A 23919-nucleotide genomic window follows, 5' to 3' on the forward strand; every position below is an offset into this window, starting at 1 on the left:
AACTTTGAGGGAAGACTAACTTAAACTATTAAAAAAAAAGTATTGTGCATTTTCTGTCAGAAATAGTTACATCCATCCATATACTGTAGGAGGTTAACTTGGTATAAGAGTATTCCAATGTTTTTCATTCACTTGGTATAAAACATGTGCGACAAATAGCAGCAATTTATTCAAATGTAATTAAAGATAGTTGCTCTGTTCATATCGTATTTCTATGTAAGCTATTTTTTGTTGTAAACAGTGCAGGGATACACACAATGATTTTTTTTTAATCCTAGGCGCTACACTTCCTCTGCCAACCTGGGGGGGCAGCAGACTGACCTCATTCTTCCTTCTATGCATGAGTAGTCCACGCTGCTTCTTTTCACCTGACAGGGGAGAGTTTCCCCGGCTGGACGTAGCGCGTGGAAGGAACACGTTATTCCGACCAGTTCCTTTCCCCTCCATCAGGCGTAGACCTCCTTAGAGACCAGGATTACTGCATGTTTTTTGTGAGGGTACCTATCCTAGGGGACACAGGGAGAACATGCAAACTCCACACAGAAAGGCCCTTTTGCCAACCCCGCCTTGGGTATGGGCACTGATGACGCCACACACAATGATTTTGAATGGTTATATTCCTCTTGTCTTTCCTCTCCCACACCCCAACACACCACTCTCTCTACGTGTGAAAAGTGGACTGACTATGTAATCAAATGGCAGGTGTGGGGAATAAGGCTGGGGTTGCCATGGCAATCAATTGGCTCAGGCAAAGCCTGCAAATTGGACAGGTGAGGGGACTTAGGCTCATTAGGTCCACTGGCAGAGCCTGACCAGAGCCTTTTCTGGTGGTTCTGCACAACCGCGTATCCGACCGACTCAAGGCCGGGCACTGCACTCCCTGTGGTGGTGTGGAAGTTGAAGTCGGTGGGGCAAACGGTTCTCGAGTTACGTGGATTACAGACGTACGTACATACACGCGTACTGAGACGTGGTGCATTTATAGTAGGATGTTATATTATCAAAATCTTAGTGTTTTGCCAATTATTTGGGGCCCACTTACAATATCTTCATGACCCACATGGCCTCCTGGACTATAACCCCTCATATACAATGTTTTATCACATATTCATATTTATTTGACCAGGATCAGAGGAATGATAATGTTTGTATAACCCATGGGAGAATACAGCTTCTGACCAATGCCAGCTAAAGCCATATCTTCCCTAAGGGGTTATACGGCAAAAATGGACATAAACCTCACCACCAAACACGGTCGCTGCGGATGGTTTGGTAGAATGTGAGGCTTAGGAGAGAATCAACACAGAGCGGAAAGGAGCAACCTTATGGCTGCATATCAACAAAGGTGAGTCACTTCTGTGTTCCATATAGCCGCCAACACATCAACATATTATGGACATATTTTGGCTATTGTATTGGTGAATTAATTTCATGGTGTTTTTGAGAAGTGTGCATCCATTCAGTCATCTTCTTCTTTCGTGTATCGTCGTCATATGTACAGCTAAGTGTCACAAAGCCCCGCTCTTGTCTCTGGTCCCACTTGGAAGAGGCCAGCCAGGTCTGACTCTGTACAGAGAGGACAGGTGGTGAAGCCCTGGTCTTCTCAGCAGCGGAATACTGCGCCCCAGTCTGGAGCAGAAGCCCCCATGCAAAAAAGATCGATGTGGCAATCAACAACGCCCTCCGGATCATCACGGGATGCCTGAAGCCCACCCCTGTGTCTCACTTGCCAGTCCTTGCTGGAATAGCTCCGGCCGGCCTCCGACGGGAGGCTGCCACCCTCGTCCTGGCCAGGAAAGCCCAAAAGCAGGACTGGCACATCCTGCATGGCACCACCACAACTCCAGCGCCTCCAAGCAGACTCAGGTCTCGTCACCCCTACAACAGGGCAGCACAGGAGATGCTCAACTCCATCCCTGAGGACATCTCCAGAGATGCATGGCTTGCAGCAGCGTGGAAGCAGGAGTGGGAGTCAGCCGGGCCCTCCCGCATGCACCGGTACATCTGGGAACCAGGAGCTGGTGCCATAGCTGGAGAGGACCTACCTCGGCAGCAATGGACCACACTAAACCGCCTAAGAACTGGGGTTGGGCGCTTCAATGCACCAATGCAGAAGTGGGGATTGGCGGACAGTGCGGCATGCGAGTGCGGTGACCCTGAGCAGACCGCCGACCATATCATATACACCTGCCCCTTATACAGACCACCCTCGGAAGCCAGCCTCTTTGACCTGGGACCAGAGATGCGGGCGTGGCTCCACGACACAGAGTTGGACCTCTGACGTTACACGAAAGAGGTGGTGATTATGCGGTCGGCAGTCTGCTCCTGCTCGCCATACTGCGCTGTCTGCCAGGCCCCACTCCTTTATGGGCCATTTGAAGAGACCAACCATACTGCGCTGTCTGCCAGGCCCCACTCCTTTATGGGCCATTTGAAGAGACCAACCATACTGCGCTGTCTGCCAGGCCCCACTCCTTTATGGGCCATTTGAAGAGACCAACCATACTGCGCTGTCTGCCAGGCCCCACTCCTTTATGGGCCATTTGAAGCGACCACCCATACTGCGCTGTCTGCCAGGCCCCACTCCTTTATGGGCCATTTGAAGCGACCACCCATACTGCGCTGTCTGCCAGGCCCCACTCCTTTATGTCTGCCAGGCCCCACTCCTTTATGGGCCATTTGAAGAGACCAACCATACTGCGCTGTCTGCCAGGCCCCACTCCTTTATGGGCCATTTGAAGAGACCAACCATACTGCGCTGTCTGCCAGGCCCCACTCCTTTATGGGCCATTTGAAGAGACCAACCATACTGCGCTGTCTGCCAGGCCCCACTCCTTTATGGGCCATTTGAAGCGACCACCCATACTGCGCTGTCTGCCAGGCCCCACTCCTTTATGGGCCATTTGAAGCGACCACCCATACTGCGCTGTCTGCCAGGCCCCACTCCTTTATGTCTGCCAGGCCCCACTCCTTTATGGGCCATTTGAAGAGACCAACCATACTGCGCTGTCTGCCAGGCCCCACTCCTTTATGGGCCATTTGAAGAGACCAACCATACTGCGCTGTCTGCCAGGCCCCACTCCTTTATGGGCCATTTGAAGAGACCAACCATACTGCGCTGTCTGCCAGGCCCCACTCCTTTATGGGCCATTTGAAGCGACCACCCATACTGCGCTGTCTGCCAGGCCCCACTCCTTTATGGGCCATTTGAAGCGACCACCCATACTGCGCTGTCTGCCAGGCCCCACTCCTTTATGTCTGCCAGGCCCCACTCCTTTATGGGCCATTTGAAGAGACCAACCATACTGCGCTGTCTGCCAGGCCCCACTCCTTTATGGGCCATTTGAAGAGACCAACCATACTGCGCTGTCTGCCAGGCCCCACTCCTTTATGTCTGCCAGGCCCCACTCCTTTATGGGCCATTTGAAGCGACCACCCATACTGCGCTGTCTGCCAGGCCCCACTCCTTTATGGGCCTTTTGAAGAGACCAACCATACTGCGCTGTCTGCCAGGCCCCACTCCTTTATGGGCCATTTGAAGAGACCAACCCCAGTACGGAGGCGGCTCAGCCGGGTCCAATGCCAGCGTGGTAGATATATACAATCATTAAGACTGGAAAAACGGATATGTTGGCAATCATGGAAAGCACTAGGAAATTCCCTTTGGATTGAGAGGTTAACGTAAAGTGTTGAACTTGTTTCTCATTGTTTATGTGACTACATAAATGTATGGGTATGTGATGAATGATGATGGATTATGGGTGTTGATGAATTGAAAATAGGGGACCCTGATGTAAATAAATCTTAGTGCTTTTTCTGGTTTTATCCTCATAGCAGAATATGTATTGACCTGTACTATCTTTGAAATGTACCCATTCTACAAACTGTTACTACAATTTTCAATCAATCAATCAACTACTATCGCTCGGCCTTCATAGGACTTCTCTTTGACATACATACTGTATAGTCTATCTGTCATTTTATTTCAAGTATTTGACCTTACCCTGGCTGTTTACAGTTGTAAGGTAGAATCCAAAACCCAACTTGGAATTTATACTTATACTTCATGTTCGCTAAACTAAATCAGCAGGTTCTTATACATTATTGTTTCATTGGTTGTGTAATGTATTGTGTATTGTATCATTACAAGACTGGTGCTGCTGACTGGTGTTTTGTTTTGCAAAGACTTTTGGCTTTATTGAAAGTGTCAGTGAACCACATGGCATTTATTTTGTTTTGAGTCCTTTCTTTCCACACTTCCTGGAATTGGCTTATTGTGGAATTAGAGCAGCTTCTCACAACAAGACATCAAGCTGTTCGGACCACTCATGGCCTCTTGCATGTGAGAGTTGTGACAGCATTTTGTCTTATAGTAGACAAAATGCTAGGACAGCCTGACACTTTGTCAGGACATATTTTGAGTAACGTTCAAAATGTCCACACTAGGGCCGCAACTATAGATGTTTTTTGTGTAGGTATTCTTCTATTCTATTGATCACTTAGCGATAAGCGTTATTTTTAAATATATATAAAATGTATATTCTATGCTATATGAAATATATTCATTGTTTCATACTTTGTCACACAACAGTGCTATTTTACTATAAAAATGTGTTTTTGAAAATGACATGCCGAATATAGGGATTGATTAGGCCTATTAATTGATTATTGTATTAAATGATCAACCATCAATACTTTTGTGCACCTCTAGTCCACACCACACACTGATGTCTCATGTATTTCACCTCTAGTCCACACCACACACTGATGTCTCATGTATTTCACCTCTAGTCCACACCACACACTGATGTCTCATGTATTGCACCTCTAGTCCACACCACACACTGATGTCTCATGTATTTCCTCTAGTCCACACCACACACTGATGTCTCATGTATTGCACCTCTAGTCCACACCACACACTGATGTCTCATGTATTGCACCTCTAGTCCACACCACACACTGATGTCTCATGTATTTCACCTCTAGTCCACACCACACACTGATGTCTCATGTATTTCCTCTAGTCCACACCACACACTGATGTCTCATGTATTTCACCTCTAGTCCACACCACACACTGATGTCTCATGTATTTCCTCTAGTCCACACCACACACTGATGTCTCATGTATTGCACCTCTAGTCCACACCACACACTGATGTCTCATGTATTGCACCTCTAGTCCACACCACACACTGATGTCTCATGTATTTCACCTCTAGTCCACACCACACACTGATGTCTCATGTATTTCCTCTAGTCCACACCACACACTGATGTCTCATGTATTTCACCTCTAGTCCACACCACACACTGATGTCTCATGTATTTCCTCTAGTCCACACCACACACTGATGTCTCATGTATTGCACCTCTAGTCCACACCACACACTGATGTCTCATGTATTGCACCTCTAGTCCACACCACACTGATGTCTCATGTATTTCCTCTAGTCCACACCACACACTGATGTCTCATGTATTTCACCTCTAGTCCACACCACACACTGATGTCTCATGTATTTCACCTCTAGTCCACACCACACACTGATGTCTCATGTATTTCATCTCTAGTCCACACCACACACTGATGTCTCATGTATGTCCTCTAGTCCACACCACACACTGATGTCTCATGTATTTCCTCTAGTCCACACCACACACTGATGTCTCATGTATTGCACCTCTAGTCCACACCACACACTGATGTCTCATGTATTTCACCTCTAGTCCACACCACACACTGATGTCTCATGTATTGCACCTCTAGTCCACACCACACACTGATGTCTCATGTATTGCACCTCTAGTCCACACCACACACTGATGTCTCATGTATTGCACCTCTAGTCCACACCACACACTGATGTATTTCACTGTTTGAAATTGGCATCACTGGTGTTGCTGCATGCCATTAATGATGGTTGGGCGTCTTGCTAATGTTCAAGTCTTCATTTTTAAGTTTAACCACTTAAGTCCTATATATCCTGGACCAGTGGTGGACACTACTGTATCAAAGTACATTTCTTCAGTATCTGCACTTTACTTCAGTATATGTATTTTGTCACTATTATGTATTATTCTTTGAACATTTCTGGAAAGTTGTTTGGGAATAAATTTCAATACAGCAGGGCATTGATATTAAAAACAGTACTTGCCTGCCTAAGCTACAATGTAGCCGTAGCGGTGTGGGCTCGAGTCCATCTCACCATCTCTCTCTCCCTATTTCAGCATACTGAGAAGAAAAGGGGGAAAAAAGAAAGAAAAAAAATGTACTTTGTAATGTGTTTGAATATTTTTCAAAGCATACACTCCAGTAGCCTAGCCTGGTAAACAATCCTGGTCACGTGAATTCACATTATCCTGCGTCTTCTGCAGACACATGCCTAATGTGAATTCACCCGACTAGTCTGGGATGGTTTACCAGCAGCCTACTTTAACTCAAGTACAAATTTCAAGGAGCAACCTTCATTTGTAGTTGAGTAATATTTGACCAATACCTATTTGACTCAAGTACTGGAGTTGAGTACTTTGTCCAGGTGTGTAATGCCCCCTTGTGGCGCAGTGTAGCTATAGCTCTGTATGTGTTGTCTTTGGCAGGCAAGGAACACATGGACTATTTTAGTAGAAAAGACTAACATTACATTACATAACACCAGATGATGAGCTACTTGATGAGTAGCATAGCTTGGGTGTGGCAAATCGTGCGGGAAGTACTGGGAGCCGATGTGGTGTGGCGCTCCACCTCAGCAATCCATCTCCCAGGAGTATAGTGCATTGTAACAGGGATAGACAGATAAGCCATTCCCCGACCTACTGTGTGTGCGTCAATTTAACAAAGGTGCAGACGATCAGAAATCAGCAGAGAGTGATCGTTTGCGCTACTCTATGCAGCCGAATTGAAGTGGACTCGGTCCCAGACTTTTTTTTCCTCCCTGGAAATAAAAACGTCTGGGTTTCCGAGGCTAAGGCTACAGTGACAGGCTGTGCTTATAAGGTTCAAGGATATCTTTATTATCACAGGGGAGAATTCATTGCAGCCTTATCATGAAGAATACAAAATACAACATCAACACACTGAGTATGGTGCCATGACTGCCATCTTCTGGAGAATGACACTTCAGTTGCAAGAAATGCAGTCTAAAACTAGAAAAAGTTCCCCTCGGGGCACATGTCTCGACCAGGCCAGGTCAGTTTGTGGCCTCCTGGTGGCGCTATAATAGGCCAATGTGAAAAGGGTGCCATTTGTTCTTACACCATTGATAGCAATTGGATGATTTAAGGCATTTTGTTCCAAAAATGTGTTTTGCAAACATCCACCTGTTGGTGGCGCTATAACAGGCCAATGTGAAAAGGGTGGGATATATTTATCGGCCTAGTAGGAAAGTCTGTGAAAGATTTCACGTAAATTGCACGCTGCGTTCATGAGGCTTTTTGTTTCAAAAGGGCCAATCCTCGCCTCACAGCTAGAAGGTCCTGGGTTCGATTCCCGCTCGGGACGCTGTGGGTGCTGGCGGCGTGTTTCCTCCTCCGCGTCATCAGTGCCCATACCCTAGGCGGGGTTGGCGAAAGGGCCTTTCTGTGTGGAGTTTGCATGTTCTCCCCATGTCCCCTAGGGCCTAGGGTAGGTACCCTCACAAAAAACATGCAGTAATCCTGGTCTCTATACTGCCTCCCCCTGGTCAGCCGGGGCGCCTGATGGAGGGGAAAGGAACTGGTTGGAATAACGTGTTCCTTCCACGCGCTACATCCAACCAGGGAAACTCCCCCTGTCAGGTGTAAAGGAGCAACTTGGACACTCAGGCATGAAGGAAGCATGAGTTCAAGTCTGTTGCTCTCCCCATGTCCCCCATATATGGGGACTAGGTTGGCGGAGGGTGTGTAGAGCCCAGGATCACTTTAGATAATTGACACAGGGGTGAAAAATGGGTTACAAAATCGTGGGATAAAAAGTATTAAAACAAAACAAAAGGGCCAATCCTGCAAACTTTGAAAGCCAATGTTAGCCAATTAGGATGGAATATGAAATATTGGACAGATCCATCTTGAACACATGGCTATAGAGATACTGTGTAACGATTTGCGGGATTTTTGGACAGAAGCTGGAGGAGTAATATAAAAAAATGTGTTTTTAAAATGTCGGCCTCCTGGTGGCGCTATAACAGGCCGTTCTGTAAAATTTGGGGCAGAGGTTCGTCGGCATCCAGGGAGTGTGTGTGTGATTTGGCATCGACCGGGTTAACGGTGCTGGAGATTAGCTGTTCACAGACGGACGGACGGATGGACGGACACACGGACGGACGGACGGAGTGCAAAACACACTCTCTCTCCATGCCTTCGGCCTGGAGACAATAATGTTTAATCTGACAGCAGGGCACATAGTAGGCCTAGTCCCTAAAAGGAAATACTAGCTAATTATTAGTCCTAAGAACTCGACATAGTGTGCGTATTCCATGTCGCAAGTTGAAATGGCATATATAGGCTATAGGCCTATTTACAGTTTACAGTTGTATGTATTGTCAATAAAGACTTTTCCCCTGGAGAATATTCACATATTGTCAAAACATTATAAAAATAACCATTTATGACATTAAAATAATTGTGTTTTGGCTTCATGTTTATCCATACACATTTCTGTAATGACAGCTTGCTCTCACTCACTCCGACTTTGCAAGCTAAGGGTTAAAATGGCTGAGTCCTTACGCACAGGTGTCTCGCCAGTCCCATGAGCGAATAACGCAGCTGCAGTCCATTTTTTTCCTTTTCCTTTTTTTCTTTAATTAAATTCATCATAACTGTAACTCAGCTGGGATTTGCTGTGGGATAGACGCGCCACTGTAATTCATGTATCTTAAGTAATAAGGTTTGCATACCTCAAGCCTAATCTCTTAGGACTATTAAACGCGGAGCAACGGACTTGGGGAGCTCTCCACTCCATGGCATGCAGACGCTATGCGTCTCTCGGCTATATTTGGTTGATGTCCTGTGGTTTGATCTTAGTTTTAGAATAAGTTCACCGGTATTTTTGAAGGGACCTTTTCCGCGCCACAACACTGAATCGTTTGCTTCCACGGTGGTTATCATCATCGTCCCGTTACGCGCAGGACATGTGGTGGATGCTGTTTCCCCGATGGATTTGGTTCCTGCTTGGACAGTGTTATATTTTGCTCCTGTACATAGACAACAGCTGCCGTGTGCGGGCCATGCCGATGCCAATGTCGTCCGTGGGAAAGGTGGTGTACTCCCACGCGGGCATGTGCCCGAACGAGATGAACCCCAACCTGTGGGTGGACGCCATGAGTACCTGCATGCGCGAGTGTGAATCCGACCAGGTGAGTTTGATATGAACCAGCGATATCTCTGCGCACACTCAGTGGAAATAAAGTCCAGTGAGTGGACCACGGCGACATTTGGAGAGCAGTGCGCACTCACGTGCTGTTTTGTTTCTCAAATTGTTGTAGGCTATATGATTTTATAATAAAGTAGCTCTGGTCCATAGCTCTATAATGCCGCAAAGGCAATAAGGCATTAGAGGACCAGAGCTAATAATAAAGGTGCATTAGCCTAATAATTGCGAATATTGCAACATATAAGAATTATAGGTCACTCCTGTTAAAGATTTAGCAAGATGGTGTAGGCTACAATATTGTAGTAACCATGATATTGGTTTACTGTACATAGCCTATGAAAGTGCAAACAGATTGATGTTTGTACTATTACGTATTAGCCTATAGTAGGCTACTGTTGTGATGTAGCTTGAAATCACCGTCATATGTTACACCTTTAGGCACAGCTGCTTAATGGTTACTATATAATTCACTGCAGTCTTTTGTGATTTGCTATTAATTTGACTTTTGTGAGTAGGAATTAGGATATAGTATAGGGCATGCTACTGTAGCCTATGTGCAGGGGAGGATTGACTTTATAAAATGTTAAGCCAAATGCAATGGATGCATCAGACTGCACTAAACAATGATTTATTTATTAGATCCCCATTAGCTTAAATAAATATTATATTTTGATGTCGATGATGAAGATGTAATTGTACTGTAGAGCTATCAAATGTATTAGACAGGTGTTTTGTGTTGCGTTGTATGAATGGTATATGTAATAATATGAAATATGTTGGGTTTTTTTCTTTTTGATGATGTGATTGAGACCCCAGGAAAAGTATAGCTGCTCAGTAAACTAATCTAATAAATGAACCAAATCAAAACATGCTAGCTGCAGTACCACAACTGTATGTTTTCAATCTCCCGACATGCAGGACTGCGAGACATTCGAGAAGTGCTGCAACAACGTGTGTGGCAACAAGAGCTGTGTGGCAGCACGCTACATGGACATCAAGGGCAACAGGGGCCCCATTGGAATGCCGAAGGGCGCCACCTGTGACAAGTTCATGTGCACCCAGCAGGGCTCCGAGTGTGACATCTGGGATGGCCAGCCCGTGTGTAAGTGCCGCGACCGCTGCGAGAGAGAGCCCCACTTCACCTGTGCTTCCGACGGCATGACTTACTATAACAAGTGCTACATGGATGCAGAGGCGTGCTCTAAGGGTATCTCCATCTCTGTGGTCACCTGCAGGTAAAAATGTTAAGTACTTTTTACATCTTTTATCATCCGTTCGCTGCTATGCCGAGGTAAAGTCATGTCATGCTATGAATGAGTACACTAGTGTAAACATGCTGGGACTACTGGGACTCATCTGAGAGTAAACAAATGTGACCCTTGCAGTGCATGTTTGAATGGCGTACGTATTGATCTGGAGTCACTGTAGCCGACAAATACTAGGGCTGATCAAAAGGTTCAAACTGGCTTTGTTCAAAGACTATTATGAGCTGTTTCCTTACACCGAATGCAATGTGATCAGGCAATTGTCTCAGCCTTCCTGGTACATGGGTTGCTGACCTTCACATTTTTATATTATCATGGATGTTGGGGAACAGGAAGCAAAGTCAGCTGAATGGAGAAGTTGTGTGGTTGTGGAAGTTTGTTTTGTCTCCAAAATATATTCCTCTGTTTAATTACAACCACGTTACAGAAATTATTTTATGGTGACAGTGACAGTTAATCTTGTAACTAAATAAACCTTTTTTAAGTTCTTATATAAAGATTATAAAGTCTTCCAACATTTTGATAAGCCCTCATGTGTACATGTGTTTAGGGGGGGGGGGTCTTTTACTACACTCATAACCCCTAGCTTCTTTGGTGGGTATTTCAATCAAGCAGGACATTGAGTCTCTACTTACTTGACTTACCCACAGGTTCCACTTGATGTGGCCAAACACCAGCCCCATTCCTGTGGAGACCACGCTACGACCCACCACTGCACTCCAGACCACCCTACCTGCCGACATCGACCCCCCAACCATGCTCAGTGGCCCCACACAACAAGCGGTATTTGCTGGCGAGACGGCCAGCTTCCTGTGTGAGGTGTCCGGGAAGCCACGCCCAGAAATCACCTGGGAGAAACAGCTGGAGGGCAGGGAGAACGTCATAATGAGGCCCAATCACGTCCGAGGAAATGTCGTGGTCACCAACATCGGCCAGCTGGTCATTTACAATACCCAACCTCAGGATTCTGGCATTTATACGTGCACGGCCAAAAATGTCGGCGGCACCATCTCAACGCACTTCCCCTTGGTCGTCATCAGGAGGGAACCGAGGGGTAAGAGTGCTGAGGGCAATGGTACTAACTTGCCATTTCCAGCTGAGGAGTGCCTGAAAACACCCGACACAGGAGACTGTGGTGAGGAGAGCATGAGTTGGTACTATGAGTCAAAGAGGAACAATTGCTTCACCTTCACATACAGCCAGTGCAATAAAAACCGCAACCACTTTGACACCTACCAAGGCTGCATGCTGTCATGTGGTGCAGAACTAGCGGCCCCCTGCAGCCTACCCAGCCTTCAGGGCCCCTGTAAGGCCTATGAGCCTCGCTGGGCATACAGCAGCAGCCTCAAACAGTGTCAATCCTTTGTCTACGGAGGCTGTGGAGGCAACGAGAACAACTTTGAATCCAAGGAAGCCTGCGAGGAGATGTGCCCATTTCCAAAGAACCACAACTGCAAGATGTGCAAGCCACGGGGGAAGATGGTGGCCAGCTTCTGCAAGAGTGACTTTGTGATCTTGGGGCGTGTCACAGAGCTGACGGAGGAGCAAGAGTCGGGCCACGCTCTGGTGACGGTGGAGGAGATCTTGAAGGACGAGAAGATGGGTCTCAAGTTCTTCGGCCAGGAGCCGTTGGAGGTGACACTCCTGAACATGGACTGGACCTGCCCCTGCCCCAACATCACCATGGCCCCAGACGGGCAGCTCATCATCATGGGAGACGTGCAGAATGGCATGGCCATCCTGCAGCCGGACAGCTTCGTAGGCTCCTCGAGCGCACGGAGGGTGAGGAAACTCCGCGAGGTAGTCCACAAGAAGACTTGTGACTTTCTCAAAGACTTCGCCACCATCCAGTGACGGGCTTCAAGGTTTCCTAACAAGGCCAGGTGGACTCTTTTCAAAAAATAATTCTGGGTTTGAAGTTCCATTGACCTCACCAATCTGACTGACTGTCAGTAACCATAAAGCTATTAGTCTGTTAAGCTATTAGTCTGTTATCTGGAGGTTGTTGGTGCCTATTTGTTTCTGTTTTCCTTCATTCCTTATTGCTGTGTAGATACTGTACCAAGGAATACGTTTGTGACCTTCATAATGCATTTACATTTTTTTATGTTGTATTCTACAGTCTACTTTGCACATTATTTGTGGACAGTGGCAGTGGCTAACTGGAGATATGTTTAATTTAGTGCAAACTATAGATCACAGTCAAGGTGTATTCACTGAAGAAATAGCCTAGTTATAGTGAAAAGCACTTAACCTGTACAGTATATGTACACAATATTTAATCTTTGTAACAGTTTTAAAGCTATAATCCAGGAAACTGTAATTTTTTAACTAATGTGTATTGTAGAGTTGGTATGTTTAATATAGGCTAGCTAGCACATCTGCAGTGGTTGGAGGTGGTCTGCCTACTCTTCCATTGAGACACTGACCCTGGGTCAGCCACCTACTGGTTGACCCTGGGTCAGCCACCTACTGGTTGACCATGTCAACAAAGTTATTTGAAGCAGACGGCACACCAGATTGGACACTAGATGCACTGCCATCTTTATTGTAGTTTGGACATTGTTGCAACGACCTCTCCCCCTTTGTAGAGGGAGAGAACGGACATAAAACATACGGAGTGTAGCTTTAAGTTAAACAAGAAATTGCCTTATGCATTACGTTTTCATTAATCTAATGGCATTCATGTAGCTGAATGCCTTAATATGATTGCTACTTTTGCATTACGCTGTGTGGGTATATTCTCAAAAGATATAATATCTTGTAATATATGTTCTGAGCACTTGAGCTCACAATAATGCAATGTAAAACCTCGTTTTATCTACCAGAATCAAATAAGCTATTTGGTTCCACTGGATTTATGTACTTAACTTCATATTTATTGTTTTGATCTTTTGAACTTTTACGGTGGTGACCAAATATAGTCAATATATCTGTTAATTTACTTAGGAGCAGAGTACAGATACTCTTATCTCATATATAACTTATTAGTGTTCATTCTAACTTAATGAAACATGATGGTAAATAAAGATGACATAAAGAAACTCTCTTGTGTTTGCAATTGTCAATGCTCCATGATGTTATGCTGCTATATATACCCTATGCACCTTCACATGAAATCAAAGCAGTCTAATGTAACCACTTTCAACATGGCATCCATCATTTGGGAAGATCGTTATAGGTAAAAAATATTCACACATTTTCAAAATTGTTAAGACTGTAGGAGAAAACTTTCGCACACCTAGAAATTAGGCGTATGCACAGGTGCGTAGGCCAGTGGACATCAATGAAAGCAATAGGGTACACCCGCACACTATTTGCTCTGTACATGAGTATTGTCTTAGTGCCTGAGGAAGGTCCGGAGGGAGGGACCGAAACGTTGCTTCATTAAATAAGACAATACTCATGTACCGAGCAAATACACAGTGTGCGGGTGTACCTTATTGCTTTTATCAAAATTGTTAAGACAAATTGTCAATGTTAAAAAATAGCAAAACAAGCTCATGTGACGCTTCATGGCGTGTTGTGACTGTGAGCTTGTAGATCGTCTATTATTTTCACTATATGCTGTGCAACAAAATATGTATATGGCTTAAGTAGCCTCGGTCCCAGTCTTACTCATCTGCGAAGAGAAAAGTCTGGTCACAACCTAAGGCAGAGAGTGTATCAGCAGAAGTGTTGGGCCGGAACATCCGTCAGATGTATTTCCCCCGGATACGATATTTTTTGACCAATCACAACACTTGTTTCATTTACGTAGAATGTAAGCTGATTTGTAAAGCGCCAACATAATTTCCTTGAACGGTAATTCCGCCAAAATCCCGCTACTTCCGCCGATACACTCTACAGCATAGGTCTTGCCCAGCGTGTACAGGCCAGAATATTAGCATACGGTTTTGTAGGGCACTAGTTCCCCAACACTGGGTCGGACTCGGGACCCATTTGTGGGTTGCGGACACATTTTTATCTGCCCTTTTATTTTATTTCTTTGTTTCCTACATTTCAAAAAATATATTATTTCAAAACATTCCCAAAAAAGCAGATATTGTCTTGAATTAAAAACTAAATGTAATGATTTTTTCAGTGATTTCATGAAGAAATTCCATAAATTAGAAATGTTTAAGAAGTAGTGACAATAGCCAATCTACAAGCTCACAACGCTTGTATTAAAGATATGCTATTTTCACTAGTTCGGGTCCCCGGCGGGGAGACATCAAATTTCTCTTTTGAGTCACAGGCTCAAAAGTTTGGGAACCACTGTTCTAGGCTTCTTCCTCACGCAGCGAGAGCAGTTTGGCATTAAAATGTGGAGCAGGTCACATTCCAGCCCAGCTGTGGAGGCCTGCAGAGTCTATGTGTTGTGTTGTGTCTGGGTCTGACTGGGGCCCTCGCATAGCACACAGTCACACACTCCACCCACCCTCCATCAGATCCTTTCATGTGCAAGAAAGAGGCCAGCGTGAAGGGAAAGAGGACAGAAAGACATGTTGGCTGACACTCTCTCTCTCTCTCTCTCTCTCTCTCTCTCTCTCTCTCTCTCTCTCTCTCTCTATCTCTCTCTCGGCCATATCTGCGTCAAAGGGGCATAGTGTGAGGAAAATAAGAACGGAGAAGCATGGAAGGTACGAGGAGGAAATGAGGGATGACTAACAGACGTTTGTGGAAGAGACAAGCATGCACGCACGCACATCATCTGGCAGGGCAGTGTCTCCTAATGCCAGTATACTTTCTCTCTCCAGCCAAACTCTGACCCTTGGCAGATAAGCGAGCCGGCTCTCCTTTGAACCTTTGGTGTTGGAGGTGCCGTGCATGGGAGTAAGGGCCGAGGGGAGGGGGGTGTAGGCCTGACAACATAGGGCTGAAGATGGGGTTAAGGAGTGATGAAGTGTACTGTAGTAGTCCCATTCAAAAAAAAGAAGACAGCTATTCAGTGATTGAGTTTTTCCTCAGGATTTGGGGATACAAAAGAGATATACGAGTTATATTTTCTTGCAGTCATGAAATCAGAATCAGACTGAACTTTATCATCACGTTGCAGGTTTACGGGTGTAAAGAAATGGGTGAGATGTGTTCTTTTGGCAGAGGACAGATCCCTGTGGAGTCTCACTGGCTGGCTGAACAGAAGAGACATTTAGTGACAGATAATGATGTAACACCACTCACTACTCTGTACATGCTGAACCAAATGACTATACATAGACACAGTATAGGATAAACTACTTAGAGAGGTTGTAGCCAGGTCTGACCTTGTTTACCTCTCAAGCTTTAGTTTATACTTCATCGTACGACAGCTTCACTTGGCAAAAATAGCCAATCTGCAAGCTCACTCACAACGTGCTATGATGCCACACGTTGTGAGCTTGTAGATTGCCTATCTTTGGGAAGCGGCACTGCCGTATAACAGGGTTACACGTTAACTCTCAACTCCAAAGTCCCTTTCTGCTCCTTTCTCAGCCTTTCTGCCTCCTCGGGCCAACAGACAGACAGTGCTGGGTGGTGACCCCCTTGATCTCGCCAAATGAAAAAGGGGGCCACGGGGGGGAAAGGCCACCTTCATTAAAGGGGTTGTTGACATGAAGTGTTGAGTATGTAAGTGGCCCAGCTCCAGACAAGCTCCACATGCCGCCCTCGCTCGCTTGCGGCTGACAGCCATGCAGCTGCAAATGTCAAGATCAAGTTCACTCGGACCCAGACAGCCATGTTAATAAGCCAGACACAGCAACAGGTAGGAAGGTGGGGCGCAATGCCCTCAGTCACCCCGCCACAGTGCATTTCATTTCCACCGTCTCTGCAGAGGGTTTTGCCAGGCGGATTTGTGACGTACTGGCTGGTCCGGACAGGGAGGGTTATATAACTTTTTATTTCTGTCCCTTAGCACAGTGGTTCTCAAACTGTTTCATGTCAAGGACCCTTAAATTGACATATCTGAAAGTATTTTGTGCCAGGAACCCCATTACAAGAGTCTGTGTTTTTAAAATGTTTCAGAAATATTCAGAAACAAATTAATCTCTCAAGATCTTTTCAAAATAGCTGATGTATGGGTTAAACAAATGTTGATACTCTGTTCACTAATTTGCTAGGGACCCCCTGGATCCCCCTGAAGTAGTTCTGAGGGTCCAATTGGATCACACTTTGAGAAACTTCTCTCTTGCATATGAACAATATCCATAATTTACATAATTAATATCCAGCAAGGAAAAGAGGGGAAGTGACACTGTGACAGCAGCAGTGAGACAAATATATAAACCCCAATAACTTAATCTGTCTGCACCATTGCCCTAAACGTGTGGTGTTGTTGTGGTCAATGGTCATCAATATGTCACAATATGGACAAATGAGTCAGTGGCAAAGATTTGTTCTTGTCCGTGGCAAATCTTTGGTTTTCCTTTTTGCACAGCATTATAGTGTTCTTAATTTGAACATAAGACCCAATTACTAAATGTCAAGTCTCCAGATTTTCTGAATATGTATGACACATATCTACAACACTAGGGCATAGGACTCTAGTATGGTTCTCGAATGTTTTATTTGCAAGGACCCCCTTAATATTACTCTAATAATTTTGACAGAATTATCCACCAAATACCTGTTTCTATACATGAACACAACAATGGAGGTGGTGCCCCTGCCCCCATGGGGAAAATCTTATTTTCCTTTTTTTTTTGTTTTAACAAAATGGGTTCCCAGATTGCCAATAACATAATAGGGAATTTTGAAACACTCGGCCAGATGACCAATGGTGTAACTTCCCTCATCCAGTGGCCATTTCTCACTACCTGTTCTTGTCTGTACTGTCTCATGAGCTTTTGATACATTATCAGTTGCCAAGTATTGTCCCATTCAAAAGTGTGTGTCACGGTTCGAGACCAGAGTGGACCCAAATGCAGGACGACAGTCAGGAACAGGTTCAAAGTGTTTATTAACACCAAAAAAACAAGGAACACGAGAAGCACTGGGAAAATAACAAACACTATGAATTTGTATGAAACAAGGAACACTAGGCGAAAACTACAAATAGAGGCGCAACAAGAAAACTGTGACTATAACTAATAATCCGACCAGGAACTGGTCGGAGTATATATAGACACAGGGAGTAACAGGACACAGGTGAAACTAACTGACAATCAACACATAACAGGGATAGGCTAAGACTAAAAGGACACAAGTGCAAAACATAGGCTAACTAGAAAAAGTGCCCTTCTGGGCACAGGTCTCCACCAGGAAGATAGGACTGTGTGAGATGTTTGGCAAAATGTTTAGGAGTAATATAAACATGTTTGCCTTTGATGGCAATTGGATGATTTGAGGCATTTTGTTCCAAAAATGTGTTTTGCAAAAATCAACCACGCCAATGTGAAAAGGGTGGGATATATTCCTCAGCCTAGTAAGAAAATGTGTGAAAGATTTCACGTAAATTTGCATGCTGCGTTCATGATTTGAGGCTTTTGTTCAAAACGGGGCAATCTTGCAAACTGTGAAAGCCAATTATATGGAATATGAAATATCGGACAGATCCGACTTGAGCACATGACCATAGAGATACTGTGTAACGATTTGTGAGATTTTTGGACAGAATCTGGAGGAGTAATATCAAAAAATGTGTTTTACAAAAGTCGGCCTCCTGGTGGCGCTATAAAAGGCAGATGCGGAAAATGCAGGTCAAAGGTTTGTCCTTGGCCTCTAGGGAGTGTGCATGCAACGTTTCACGCAGATCGGTGCAGTTTTAGGTAAAAAATGTGAAAAGCTGCCTCATGGTGGCGCTATAACAGGCCGTTCTGGAAAATGCGGGGCAGAGGTTCATCGTTGGCATCCAGGGAGTGTGTGTGCAAAGTTTGGCATCGACCGGGTTAACGGTGCCGGAGATTAGCTGGTAACGGACGGACGGAAGGACGGACGGACACACACACACACACACACACACACGGACGGAGTGCAAAACATACTCTCTCCCCATGCCTTCGGGGAGACAATCACAGTACTGGTGAGACAAGGCAGGTACAGAATACAGGGGCAGACAGGAAAGCACAAAACCATACTACAAAATAAAGGTACACAGTGCAAGATCAACTCTAACTGGAAATAAGAAACATGGAACACAAAACTACAAAATCACAGGAAAACAGTAAAGTAAAACACTAAATAACTAAAAACCAAGAAAGTACAAAACATGTCACGGAACGTGACAGTGTGAATTTGATCCACCCGCTTTAGCAAGGATGCATAGGTGGTGATGACTTGTGTGAACCTTTGGACAGGCAAATATCCCAGAAAGAATTTTGCACTAACCTGCAGCAATGGAGCAGGAGGGGAAAGCTCACAAGCAAGTGCTGCTGTGTCACAAAATTATGTATTAAGATTATTGGTTTTCTGATCATTAAATTGTTTAGCTTGAACTTGATGATTTGTCAAGATTAGATACTTTAAATACTTGAATCCTTTGTTAGATGTACACATTTATATTTTAACGTCCATCAAATGTAATCATTTTGAACACTGAAAATAGCAACTTACAAGTTCACAACATGACACATCCTGTAGCAATCTACAATATACAAGCTCACAACGTGTGTGAGCTCGTAAAAGAAATCACACTCGTGAGTGAGGGGTGCCACATGACTTGGCTGCCACAATGTGCCACATGACGTCAATGTTTGTTTAAATGTTTGTTAAGTGCTCTAAACAAACATTAAAATTCCATAGACTTGGCTGCCACTCTGTTTGTTAAAAAGTGCTCTAAACAAACATTAAAAGTCCATAAACTTGTTGACGTAATCTCAAAAGACACATGTCTTGTGTTATGCCTTCTGTACTAAATATAGCGTTGTGGGGAGGTGGAGTGGGGTGGTCATTGAGGTTTGCTCAAAAATATGCTGTTCCAGACTCCAGAGCTAAAAAAAGGTTGACTGCAGGGAGCCAGCAGTGGCATAGCTGAGCAGCAGGTGAACCTGTAATCTGTCTGATTAGCTGCCTATTTGACCAGTGGTGGAAAGTAACTAAGTACATTTACTTAAGTACTGTACTTAAGTACAATGTACTTTACTTGAGTATGGTACGGTACTTTTAACTTTACTCCACTACTATACATGCATTTGAAAACTTTTGTTTACTTTGTACATTTTGATTATTATAAACAAAACATGCATTACCCACTTCAGGCCTATATACATTTCAGCCATTTGAAAATAGACGATCTACAAGCTCACAATGCGTGGCGATGTGGCGCGTTGTGAGCTTGTAGATTTACTATTTTCATAATATGTTTAAACTTTTTAATACCAATACTGTTGTACTTTTATTCAAGTAAATGTGGAATTTGGAGTATAGTCTACATTACAGTATTGATACTTTTACTTAAGTAAAACATGTGAGTACTTTTTCCACCACTGAAGCTATACTGTAGCTACCTGATAGCCAGGCAGGCTGCTTTAGTTCTATACTGTAGTAGATACTGTAGCTACCTGATAGCCAGGCAGGCTGCTTTAGTTCTTGTTGCAGGTAAACAGGAAACAGACACCTCAGAGAAATGATGCTCTGTAGAGGACAGTACAGCTCATTGGCCTGCTCAGAGGTCTTATTAGGCCCGACTCACACCTTTACATCTAGCATACAACAACAACATTGATGCATGCTAGATGTAAGCAAGATGTAAGTGTCATGGCCGCCCCAATGTATTTCCAATGGAAGTCACATGGTTTGATACAACATTTTGGACTACAAGCTGTTGTATGGCTTTCGGCTGTGTTTCGACTGCCCCCCTCCCCCTCATACAACACAAATGTTGTGTCAAACCATGTGACTCCCATTGGAAATGCATTGCATGCATTACCTTCTTAGACCAGTGTGGCTGTATTGACCCATGGAGAATTTCTCACCCAAACGACAGGCAATACTCCTTTTTCTCACATGTCCATAAAACATATTCTCGAATCGATTACTTTTTTATAGACAAGATACTGCTTTCTTCTGTCACCTCAACTGAATATTCTCCTATAGTGAACTCTGACCACTCCCCTGTTATACTTAACTTAAATTTTGCAGCTCAACATAAAGCAACTTACTCCTGAAAACTGGACTCCACACTTCTAGCTGACAACACATTTTGCAATCTTATTGCTCGATCCATAGGTCTCTTTGTGGAGACTAATAAAAACGAAGACACTAGCCCGTCTATATTATGGGAAACTCTTAAGGCGTTCCTTAGGGGGCAGATCATTTCCTACACTACCCACACTAAGAGGAACCAAAAAAGACGACAAAACGAATTAACGGAAGCAATATCTGAACTGGACCGTCTGTGTTCTACCTCACCATCTCCTGAACTGGTCAAAGAGAGACTTAGTCTTCAGACCGAGTTCAACCTTCTGTCCACTAGAGACGCCCAAAAAATGATTCTAAGGGCGCAGGGAACAATATATGAGCATGGAGACAAAGCAGGGCGTCTTCTTGCACACCAGCTGAAGAGCAGGATAGCCTCGCGTCAAATCCCCCAAATTACTTACAACGCAGGCTCATTAACAACCGACCTCCTGGAAATTAACGAGACTTTCAGAGATTATTATTCAAAACTATATAAATCAGACTCCTCAAATAACGAAGTGCAAATGACAACCTTTTTTAATGGACTTGACATTCCCAAATTAACTCTAGTACAAAATAATATATTGGAGACACCACTGCAGCTTTCCGAGATAACCAATTCTATTAACTCAATGCGTATAGATGGCTATCCTGCTGAGTTCTATAAGAAGTTCTCTATGCAGTTAGCTCCTTTACTCTTAGAAATGTACGAGGACTCCCTTCAACGAGGTCGGTTACCACCAACCCTTACTCAAGCCTCTATATCACTCATCCTTAAGAAGGACAAAGATCCAAACCTATGTAGCTCTTACCGCCCCATTTCCCTTCTTAATGTGGATGAAAAGATACCTGCAAAAACCTTGGCTAGCAGATTGGAGAACATAGTGCCGTGTATTATTTCCGAGGAACAAACTGGATTTATAAAACACAGACAATCTTTCACAAATATACGAAGACTTCTAAATATTATTCACTCCCCGACCTCATTGGCTAGTCCGGAGGTGGTTGTCACACTCAACGCGGAAAAGGCTTTTGACCGTGTCGAGTGGTGTCACTTATTTTTTACTTTAAAGAAATTTGGATTTAGCGAGAAATTCATTTCTTGGATACGCTTAATCTACACTCTCCCACAGGCACAGGTGTCCACTAATAACCAACAGTCTGGCTTCTTTCCACTCTCACGCGGCACAAGACAAGGATGTCCGATCTCCCCTCTCCTCTTTGCGATAGTTATCGAGCCTCTATCAATCGCTCTTAAGGCTAATAAGCTCTTCACGGGTATTAAAAGAGACGGAGTTGAACATAAAGTATCTTTGTACGCAGACGACCTGCTCCTCTTTATTTCAGACCCAACTAACTCTATTCCACATATCTTATCTACTCTTCAAGTATTTGGCACCTTTTCAGGGTACAAGCTGAACGTACAGAAAAGCGAATGCTTCCCTATTAACCAACTGGCTAAGGCGATACCCCAATCTAATATTCCCTTCAACCTAAGTAGCAAGTTCAAATACTTAGGAATTATCATTACTAACACCATTCCCTCACTCCTTGAAGAAAATTTTACCGCTCTAACAACAAAAGTAAAAGCTGACCTGCACAGATGGAACATGCTGCCTCTTTCCCTCGCAAGCCGAGTACAATCCATTAAAATGAATATACTCCCCAGATACCTGTACTTGTTCCAAAATCTACCCATCTTTTTACCTAAAGAGTTTTTTCGTAAACTGGACTCACTCATTATGAATTTTATTTGGAATGGAAAAACCCCAAGAATATGTAAACCTCTACTTCAAAGGGAGCGATCGAATGGTGGACTTGGTTTACCTAATTTTCAGTTCTACTATTGGGCAGCAAATATGTACAAGATTTCACTCTGGAATTCAGATATAGAGGATAGTTGGCTTCGATTAGAATCTAATTCATGTCACTCTTCATCGTTGAAAGCTTTAACATGTAGCAGTCTTCCACTTAAACCGAGGCAGCACTCTTCTAATCCTTTTGTTATATTCACCTTAAAAATTTGGCAACAAATTAGACAACAGTTTGGTTGGAATTCTATGCCCTTAGCTACACCAGTATGTAACAACCATCAATTTCAACCGGGCAAAATTGATGGAAGATTCTCCATCTGGTCTAGACAAGGACTATCTTGCCTAGGAGACTTCTATATAGACGGCACGTTTGCCAGTTTCACCCAACTACGCTCTGCATTTAATCTCCAACACTCTGACTTATTCAGATACTTTCAAATTCGCCACTTTGCTAACCGCAATACTGTACTATTCCCACAGATCCCACCAGCTTCAGGTATTGACCACATTCTACCAGTTACTCAACTGCCAAAAGGCCAAATTTCTTTTTTATATAACCTTCTACTGGTAGACACCCCCCCTGCTTTGCACAAGATTAAAGCAGGGTGGGAAACCGAATTGGGTACCACTCTGTCAGATACATTTTGGGATACTGCGCTAAGCACAATTAACTCAACCTCTTCCTGTGCGAGACTTGGTCTCATACAATTCAAAGTACTTCACAGGATACATTATAGCAAAGACTATCGAGAATATATCCAGATCTTTCCGACACCTGCGATAGATGCTCTCAGGCACCAGCAGATCTGACTCATATGTTTTGGTCATGCCCAAGCCTGGTGGACTACTGGAGAAATTTCTTTAGTGTTATCTCCGAAATACTAGGAATGAATGTGGATCCGTCACCTTGCATTGCTATTTTCGGTGTCCCTGAAGAGGGAGCCAGACTGAACAATAGACAAAAAAATATAGTCTCATTTGTCTCTTTAATCGCTCGCCGCCGTATACTACTGCTATGGAAAAACCATCTACCTCCCTCAAACACATCCTGGTTACGGGACCTAATGTCATTTCTGAAACTAGAAAAGATTAAATTTGCTGTCCGCGGCTCTGTTGAAAACTTTTATAAACATTGGCAGCCTCTCATCTCTCACTTTGATTCACTTCAAGCTATCTCATTGGACTAGATAAGTGTATAATTCACCCGAGGGTGCATACTTTGTTCTATCATTGTCACAATTCACAAGGAGCATATGCCATCTGAGGCTGAGTCAACATGCTGTTTTCACCCTGTCTTTCTCTATCTTTTCCTTTTTTTCCTTTTTTTTAAAATTCTTCTTCTCTTTTTCCCTCTATCTGCTACTCTTCTTTCTATGGGTGGGAGGGGGGGGGGGGGGGGGGGGGGTACTTG

The 23919-nt window shown here is 44.1% G+C and overlaps 1 protein-coding gene across 1 annotated transcript; it reads left to right on the forward strand.

Annotated features, from left to right (window-relative positions):
• The first annotated feature begins 8815 nt into the window (after window positions 1-8815).
• On the forward strand, window positions 8816-13641 carry wfikkn2a (info WAP, follistatin/kazal, immunoglobulin, kunitz and netrin domain containing 2a). Its single transcript, XM_079519655.1, has 3 exons — window positions 8816-9335; window positions 10271-10587; window positions 11268-13641. Exons 1-3 carry the CDS (start codon window positions 9111-9113, stop codon window positions 12469-12471), a joined length of 1746 nt encoding a protein of 581 aa, XP_079375781.1. The 5' UTR covers window positions 8816-9110; the 3' UTR covers window positions 12472-13641.
• Window positions 13642-23919: the final 10278 nt, after the last annotated feature.

This window comes from Electrona antarctica (genome assembly GCF_951216825.1).
Source record: "Electrona antarctica genome assembly, chromosome: 14".
Classification (NCBI taxonomy): domain Eukaryota; kingdom Metazoa; phylum Chordata; class Actinopteri; order Myctophiformes; family Myctophidae; genus Electrona; species Electrona antarctica.

Coding starts and splice junctions, on each gene's coding strand:
- wfikkn2a (XM_079519655.1), top strand. CDS start 9,111: ATGTGGTGGATGCTGTTTCCCCGATGGATTTGGTTCCTGCTTGGACAG. Junction 9,336..10,270: donor GCGAGTGTGAATCCGACCAG/GTGAGTTTGATA, acceptor CCCGACATGCAG/GACTGCGAGACATTCGAGAA. Junction 10,588..11,267: donor ATCTCTGTGGTCACCTGCAG/GTAAAAATGTTA, acceptor ACTTACCCACAG/GTTCCACTTGATGTGGCCAA.